The sequence below is a fragment of the Olea europaea genome, chromosome 14 (assembly GCF_002742605.1).
Source record: "Olea europaea var. sylvestris chromosome 14, O_europaea_v1, whole genome shotgun sequence".
Taxonomy (NCBI): Eukaryota; Viridiplantae; Streptophyta; class Magnoliopsida; order Lamiales; family Oleaceae; genus Olea; species Olea europaea.
The window spans coordinates 15,769,502-15,778,485 of NC_036250.1; the positions used below are offsets into that span (position 1 = coordinate 15,769,502).

At 33.4% G+C, this 8,984-nt stretch overlaps 2 protein-coding genes across 4 annotated transcripts in view; one reads left to right on the forward strand and one right to left on the reverse strand.

The window, feature by feature from the left end:
* Positions 1 to 4,446: 4,446 nt before the first annotated feature.
* Positions 4,447 to 6,675, forward strand: LOC111409307 (U-box domain-containing protein 2). Its single transcript, XM_023039340.1, has 2 exons — positions 4,447 to 4,772; positions 5,612 to 6,675. Exons 1-2 carry the CDS (start codon positions 4,558 to 4,560, stop codon positions 6,384 to 6,386), a joined length of 990 nt encoding a protein of 329 aa, XP_022895108.1. The 5' UTR covers positions 4,447 to 4,557; the 3' UTR covers positions 6,387 to 6,675.
* Positions 6,676 to 6,968: 293 nt separating this feature from the next.
* Positions 6,969 to 8,984, reverse strand: part of LOC111409306 (altered inheritance of mitochondria protein 32-like) — an 8,404-nt gene continuing 6,388 nt past the window's right edge. For 2 of the 3 annotated variants that reach the window (XM_023039336.1, XM_023039335.1), the window contains exon 7: positions 6,969 to 7,038. In XM_023039336.1, coding sequence (XP_022895104.1) covers positions 6,984 to 7,038 — 55 coding nt within the window. In that variant the 3' untranslated portion in view covers positions 6,969 to 6,983. The remainder of the gene's footprint in view (positions 7,039 to 8,984) is intronic. The other variant, XM_023039337.1, reaches the window with a different exon arrangement.

Here is an 8,984-nt window from a genome sequence, read left to right on the forward strand (position 1 = left end):
CCGCCCCCTTTTTTTTTTTTTTTTTTTTTTAACAATTGGAACAAATTCTATCTTCAATTGAAACAAATTTTATTCCTTTAATTGACAATTTCTATGAAAAACAAAGCCAAATAAACACCAAAAAATAGAAAATTTCAACATTTTCCACTTGAAAAATTATACCAATCAAACACATTTAATTGACAATTCCTAGATAAACAAGTTTTAGGAAATTCAATTCCTTAAAATTCATTTTATTTCCACCTAAATTCTATTTTTGCAATCAAACGAACCCCAAGTATATCTAAACAATCAACATATTGATAAATGAAACAGAGAAGACCTTTCTAGCTAAAGTTTTAGAGGTTTGATGATTACTTCCAACATCTAATTTCCTATTAAGCATATATAAAAGTGGATAACACTCATAGCACTGTAATCAATCTAAAACGACAAAGGTACAACTAATGTTCAAGATTATGTCTCTTTAGCCACACAAGGTTACTCTCTAAATAGCCAAATAAAGACTAAAGTTATTGTTCGTCGAGAAAATTAAAAAATCACTACCATACTTATTCTTGTTTCTGAGACAAAACGATTAGAGAACACCAAGTTCTCAATCGTAACTACCAAAACAAAACCAGAGAAACAAAAGAAAAGAAGATGATGATGATGAATCATAGGCACAAGAACTGAGTGAGAGAGAGAGAGAGAGAGAGAGAGATGAGGGAAAAGAGACTCGTCCAAACCCAATGATATTAAAAAAAAAAAAGGGGTTGAACCGCAACCTTGAAGGCCCCCACCCCTAGAGCTTTGTGAGGGGGGTAAATAGCGGGATGTGCCTCAACAGGTCAGGGAACAAAAGTTGTCTGTACACTACGCTTACAAGGAGTCCAATTTCATGTCTCAAGATTTGAACCCTATATTGCAACTGTCAGCAAGACGTAAAATAATCTCACTCATGTCTTTTGCATCACTAAGCTATGCTCCGGGGATTAAACCCAATGATAACTTGAATTAATAATGCGTCTTAACAGAAGCCCCAAGGATAAACCAATTGAAGGATCCAGAATCAAAATCTGACCACCACAATAATCCACATGTCGCAATCTCATAGAGTGGCTCCACTAACAAAATTGCCACTTGAACACACGCTTTCTTCAATTGTGATAACATCTCTTAACTAATTTCTGCGACGATCCAAAAATAGTCGAAATGATAATCAAAATTCCTCATCAAGGAATCAAGATAAATGTATAAATTACAACTGTCAGTAGCCAAATTTAAGTGCCCAGAGGCCTCCACAATAAATATGAGCGGCATCTATACAAAGGACAGGCCTAATAACGCTTAAAGTCATACTACTCGACACTTGTTAATAAAAATCAACAATTAAAATAAATTTTGGAATAGTGATTTTGAATAAAATGTGCGGTTTAAAATTAAGAAAAAAATTTGAGTTTAAGTGCCCATATGATTGGAAATGAGTTTGAAAAATAAAAAGAATTAAAACATTGGTTGTCGAATAGGGACTTTTCAACTTGAACAATGAAAACTATTGTGTAAATTGTTAATCAATCTTATGCCACTAAAAAATTCAAATATTTTATTTTATTACAATACTCATCCATCCAATCATCTTATTTAATAATTTAAGTGGTTAAAATAAAAAGTCTTCATACTTAATTATCAATCGAGCTGGGCGTACAAGCCTAGCTCTTACAAACCATTTAGTGAAATTATAATTGCTATGGAATACGTCTGGTAGTGATTTTTTGTCTCAGAAACAAGAATATGTATTCTTATTGATCCTATTTTTAGTGAAATTATAATTGCTATGGAATTAAAGTTTAAAAAATATTGGGAGGAACTGTCTATGTTATTTCCTTTAGCATGCGCAATGGACCCCCGATATAATATTTCGGGAACTAAATACGTAATTGATCAAATCAATAAAGTTTTAATACTTGATACACCTATCACATATAAAAAATTAGATCAAACATTATGTGGAATGTATGATTTATATGTGGAAAGAATGGGTGTGAATGTTAGTCGGGTACCCTCTGCACCTACTCCTTTTGCTGAAATTGAAGAAGATGATATCGAAATAATGAATTTATTTCAAGGCATTAATACATTTAGATATGTTGCAACTCCAATGTGATCATCTAGTGCCATGTTGTCTACATTTGCATCTCATCAAACATCGATCGAAACTCAAAATACGATGCCTACCGAATTAATTGATTACTTCAATCATAATATGCCAACAAACAGAGCAATTAAAAAAAGTTCAGAAGAAATAATTGAATTCTGGCAAAAGTATGAAAGACGTTGGCCAATTGTTTCTGCAATTGGGAAAGATCTACTGACACCTCCGGTTAGTACTATTACTTCGGAGTTTGCTTTTAGTGCAGGTAAAAGCGTTTTAACCGATGTCAAGAGCCAATTGAAAGAAGATGTTTTGAAAGCGTTAATGTGCGTTAAGGATTGACAGGACGCTCATTTTCGACTATAAGATAAATATGCTGAAATTGCATGTTGTCAGGTAAGTGATATTTGATTTAATTATATTAATCAAATTTCTTTATTTTTTAATCGTTAAATTTATTTTTTTTTAAAAAAATTGTACACGTTACAACAAGTTGTTCGTGTACAATTTTTAACTCCCCCTACTTAAAATTGACATAACCGGTCCCAAGCCCGAATAAAGAAGGAGGGTTTACATTTTATTTACTTTAAAAAGAAATCAAAAAAAAATATTTTTTGTAAATGTATTTCAAAAAATAATTCGTATTCATTATATAAATATTTTATACTTTATAAAAAGTATTACAATATGATATAAATAAAAAAATAAAAAATTATTTTCATTAAATTATTTGTATTTTTTAACACTTTTTATTTTTTTAAAAGTGTTTTCTATTATTTCATTTATTTGTAAAACACTTTAAAAAAAAATAAAATTGACGAGTCCACGAGCTCAAGCTCGACTCGGCCCATGAGCTCGGACGAGCCACAAGCTCGTGGGCCGATCCGAGCTCGAGCTCGGCTCATTCAAAACAAGCCACGAGCGCGAGCCAAGCTCGTGCGATTAAGGGCCGAGCCGGTTTGGCCCGGCCCATTGCCACCACTACGGTCTCACATGGGTGGGGTCAATTTTTTTTTCACCGGCTCGGCCCATTGCCACCACTACGGTCTCACATGGGTGGGGTCAATTTTTTTTTCACCATTTTATATTGCATTGGGCCCCATCTGAGATCGACCTATGTGAGAGATCTGTAATTTCCCTGTGAATATTTCCCCGTGGATTTATTCTTTAATAATTTCTCTAAACCCTAAACCTCGTAGGGAATCCTCATGAAAACCTTATACGCATTGAGCGGTATTTTGCAGTTGGAAAGCAGTATTCAAAGCTAAGTAAAATAAAATTTTAAAAAGGCCAAAAGAGCAACTCCCAATGGGGAAATGGAATTGTCAATTTTCAGATAGATTTTAAGCATTATTTCTCGTAAAAATAAAAAATGTATATCGGTAAATGAAATTCCTCAAATTACGCAATGGATAATGAATCATTTTATCATTTTTTATGATTTTATATTTGTTATTATGGGAATTTGCCCCGACTCCAAGAATGACTTCTACCCTACGTAAATAATGCATGTAATATCACTATATAAATAATGAAAAGTGTCGTCCAGCTTCACGACGAATTGTAACATTTTAAGGTCCCGTTTGTTTTTTATTCGTTGATAAAAAAATAAAAAATATGACTGTTATCCCTCACATCAAGCTACCATATTTGACTCTCTCTCTCTCTCTTGTATGAGTACCGTAACAATTATATTTTTCATTCTCATTCTTATAAAAATGAGAATCAAACGAAAGCTTAGTAATCTATATTATAAAGCATCACATAATACTTAACACTGGTACATAAGTGTAAGGGATGATAAACCCATGCTACACTTGCTGATATAAAAATAAATAAATAAAAATACACCTCAACTGATAGCATTATTCAAATTTTAGTCTAGCACTTATTTTAATTGTTTGCTCATGTTGTTGGTCGTTCGAGCACAATCCCTATTTTTTTTTTTTTAAAGGTTATCTTGAAATCAGAAAAATAATATATCTATAAACAGATGTATCAAAATATACTATACTATCCCTTGATCCAAGTAGAGATCATGCAATTAACTAACCTGTTCCTAGAGTTGAGATGCTATAGAGTCTGTTTGGGAGTGATTTTGAGAATTGATTTTTTGTTGTTATGAGAAAAGTGGGGTCACCTATGAGAAAAAAAGTCAAATATGACGATTGGAATAATGAAATAATGGTAAAAAATCAATTATTTTTGGAAGAAAAATCACTCCCAAACAGGTTGATAGTAGGATGGTTATGAAAAGTTGATGAAGGCAGGGAATGCTTCTAACTCAAACAATAGAAAGAGGCCATAAGTCCAAAAGCTAAAAACCTTACATACTTCACAAGCAATCTCTACATTATATGTATATAATAGTACAATCCTGATAGAACCCAGGTAATAGAAGAGGGGACTAGAGGGCTTTTTCCATGGAGGAGGTGGTGTTGAAAGCTCTTCTATTTGGAGGCGGAGACGACCGAATTGCAGCAGCGAGGGAAGTCGCTAATTTTAGTAGTAAGCAAAGACAGAAGGTGGCTGAAAAGGGAGTTATTTCGCCATTGGTTTTGATGCTTTGTGAAGAAGATTGTGAAGCCATTCAAGCTGCACTCTTTGCTCTGCTCAGTCTGGCCTTTGGAAGTGAAAGGTTAGTGTATTTGTTCGATTACGTTATTGAGATTAATGAGTTTCAGATTAGTATGTTAGATTGAAAATGTACAAATCGGGTTTCCATATTGTTGGTAATTATGCATGGATTAGATTAGACCATAGTCCTTACTTTCGAGAGCAATAATAATCACAACACCTGTAAAGAACTTGCAGGTTGACATATCCTATGATGTACCAACACAAATATGTGTCCGACGCAATACGTGCACATGACACATGTTGGATGTCTATATGTAATTTTTCAAAAAAGTACTGACATAATACGTCCTTATCATGTTCATTAAATTATTTTAAAAATTTTCATTTATATAGTATAAATTTAGTTTTATACTTGTTATTAATTATTTTTGTAAAAATCTTTCTGAGTTAAAAAAATAAATAATATTTCTAATAATAAAGAAAAATGATCATGGTAAATTATTCAAGAAATGTTGATATTCGACATGTGTATACTTTGAGTTAAAAAAATAAATAATATTTCTAATAATAAAGAAAAATGATCATGGTAAATTATTCAAAAAATGTTGATATTCGACATGTGTCAAACACGGATAAACTACCCTGATTGAAGTATCCATACAACAAAGAGTCGTATCCATACATTGCTAGATATTTTCATTATAGTACAGAAAAGAGTACTAGTTTTCCTTTAGTACGAAATAGGTTCCTTAATAATCCTTAATATAAGGCTACACGACTGCATGAATGTCCAATATGATTTTTCTTTATCAAAGTCTCAGTTTTAGCTCATGTTCTGCAGAATAGCTTATTTCAGTTTAATGTGCTAATTATGTTTTTATTTTTATTTTTTTTCAGAAACAAGATTCGTATTGGAAAATCTGGTGCAATACCAAAGATTTTAAAGATTCTTCAATGCCAAATCGAGCCATTGCTTGACCTTGCAGCTGCAGCCCTCTTGATCCTCTCTTCGTGCACACAAAACAAGTTAGAAATTGCAGCATCTGGAGCGATTCAACTTCTTATTAATCTCCTAAACCTGAACCGTGACAATATAAGTATGCAGGCAAAGCTAGATATCTTATCAACTCTTCACAATCTCTCAACATGCCCACAAAGTGTTCGACAAATTGCCCTATCGGGTTGTGTAGTATCACTGCTTCAGCTAGTCCATGGCTTGGAAAAATCATCAGATTTGGTGGAGAAAATTATGGGTTTACTTGAAGAGATCGTTTCTTCATCAGAAACAGCTCTAAAGGTGGCTGCGGAAATCGAGGGCGCAATCTCAGTATTGGTGGAGGCTATGGAAGAAGGATCAGCACAATGCAAAGAGCATGCAGTGGGAATTCTTCTTGTTATATGCCAGAACTATAGAGATAGATACAGAGGGATGATTTTGAGGGAAGGTGTAATGCCAGGGCTTCTTCAGTTAAGTGTTGATGGGACATGGAGGGGTAAAGAGAAGGCCAAAGAATTGCTTCTGCTTTTAAGAGATGACTCAAATAGTGGATCAAGAAGTAAACAGTCCAAAAATGTGCTGTTGGAGAAGGTTATGAGGAAGATAGATAGAGGAGAAAGAGGCGGAACCTCACTCAAGTTGGTTGAGGAGATGATTGAAAAACTTAGGACGTGATTGTTTCTATTTTGATATGGAGGATATTGTGATGTGTTTGATATGTTGAACTGGATACTATTGAACACTTGTCTTTTGTTTGATGTGTCCAATGAACCATAGCGTGTCCTTGGAGTTATGCTTGGTAGTGTATGACCTAGGGTTGGACTTGGAGACCAATTCTTTGTACAGAACTTGCTAATGGATGAGGGACGACTTCTATTTTTTTAATGATTTGAGTACCTAGTGTATAAAATGATTTTACATGCTAGTGTATAAAATGATTTTACATGATGACATGTAGATGCCATCCTAGAAAATTATCGCGTGTTGTGGTCTAGATTCAGTCTAATCTCCACCATGCAAGCAAAAATACTCTAAAATGATGTTATTCACAAGCTTGCCAGCCTCCTGATTTTTCTTCTCTTAATCATGTAAAATCTTGTTTTATTCAATCATTAGGACTTCCAAACTCACATATTTTCTATGATGTAAATTGAAATAGAAAAATAAAACTCTCTTATTTAGATGACTTAGAATCAATGGATAAGCATGAATAGTGTTTACCACTAAAAATGAGCCAATAGAAACCCAAGCCTCACTCGCACCCAGACATTGTCAAGTGTAAAGAAGATCATTCCTTGAGGCACAAGCCAACGATATCTTCGAGCACCTGGGTAAATCAAGCACGACGACAAAAGTCATATTTGCATATGTAAAACAAGTTGAATATATAAACTTATGATTAAGAAGGGTAGTTGTGGATATTATGATATATGGAATTGCATTACCCCGAAAATGTTACAAGAAAAGGTATTTATAGTATTACAATTGAAGTCATGACCGTATGAATCACACGTGGCTTCATCCGATCCACTAGGTTGTCCTATTAAAGATGTCTTATCATTTACTTCCCCTAGGCTGAACTTGAGTATCTGAAAAAGGAAAGTCGCCCTATAGTTTGTGTTAGCACTCTTGATCATTAAGATGAAAGGATCTAAGTCGTTTGGACTGTAGGTTGTCAAATCAATCATTTTCACTAGATCCTCACACAAAGGATCTTCTTGAGAACTGCCTTTGATCTAAAGCCTTTAGAAGCTAAGGAGATGGCCTATGATAGTAGGTTCGGTCCATTATAAATGGGCCTCGGATAATAGAGCTTCTACTCATGAGCCATCCCAGTGCTTCGGCTATATCTGACCAGAATGATGCACTGTCCCTAACTCAGCTTCTAATAGGATTCTACGCAGGATGCCATGTGGGCAATAATTTGAGCCACGTTAACAAGGCAAAACAAATAGCATTACTCTTAAAATTACAATAAGGGTCTGACTAATTGCAAAGATGAAATTGAATTACCTAGAAAACGAATTCTATAGAATTGAATTGCATATAATTGTTTTCTCTGGGAATTGTAAATATAGTATTTGATTGGTATAATTTTTCAGGTGAAAAACGTGAAATGAAAGTGCTTTTTGTTGTTCATTTGGTTCTATTTTACATGAAAATTGACAATTAAAGGGATATAATTTACTGGTATTGGGGATAGAACTTGTTTTCATTGCAAAAAAAAAAAAAAAAAATTCAATAAGCCAAGAAAATCATTTATCTTTTAGTGATCATTTGACTTTATTTTACATGAAATTGTCAATTAAAGAAATTTTTTTTTTTTACAATTAGGAATAAAATTTGTTTCCATTGACAAAAAAAAAAAAATAAAAAAAAAAAAAGTATCACACACCTAAAGTTGAAAAATCCAATTCCAATTCCAATTCCAATTCCACCCTATCATACACACACTAAATCTAAATTGGAGTCATAGCATGACCCATCATGCAAAAATTGGTCCATACTTAATGTTTGTTTGTCACCCATTATTTGGGAAGAATATGTTATGAAATAATGATTAATATTGAATCGTGTGGTTAAAAAAGAATGAAATGATTTTTATTTAAGTGTAATATTATTTTAATGAAGAATATGTAATTGAAAATGAGCACTGTAAAAAAAATAATGGAAGAAAATGAAAGAAAATGGATAACAAACCGAGGCTTAATGATTAGGACCGAAATTCTACTTTCAAGCCCATATTCTTATTTGTTTTGTACTTGCTGATCAGGTCTGAATTCTATGGTAAAGCTCATAAACCAATTTGTTCAATCTCCAAATATTTGTTCAATTTAAACCATCTGAAACTAAAAAGAGTCAAAGAACTCTTCTATTCTAGCCTCCCCGAGAACCGCAACCTTCATATCATAAGCAGTGCTTGGTGCACGGGGAAAACTGCCATGTGATTTGCAAGGGGGAACTTGGCATTTTTTCATTGGAAGATGGCCAAAAATATTTAAAAAATAATAATAACAAAAAAAATAAAAATAAAAATAAAAAAGAAGCAACCATACAGGTGCTACGTTGATAGCCAAAAATAAAAAAATGAACCATACAAGTGCTGCGCAAGCAGCACCTATAATTGCCCTGGCACTCGTGTCATTTCTAAAAGAATCCAAGAACATTTGACAATGCTAAAAGATCCATCCGTTCTTTATCCTGTGACAGATAATCAAAACCGAACGGGAAAAAAGAATTTCACTCCGAAGGGAAGATTATTCTCACTGTCAA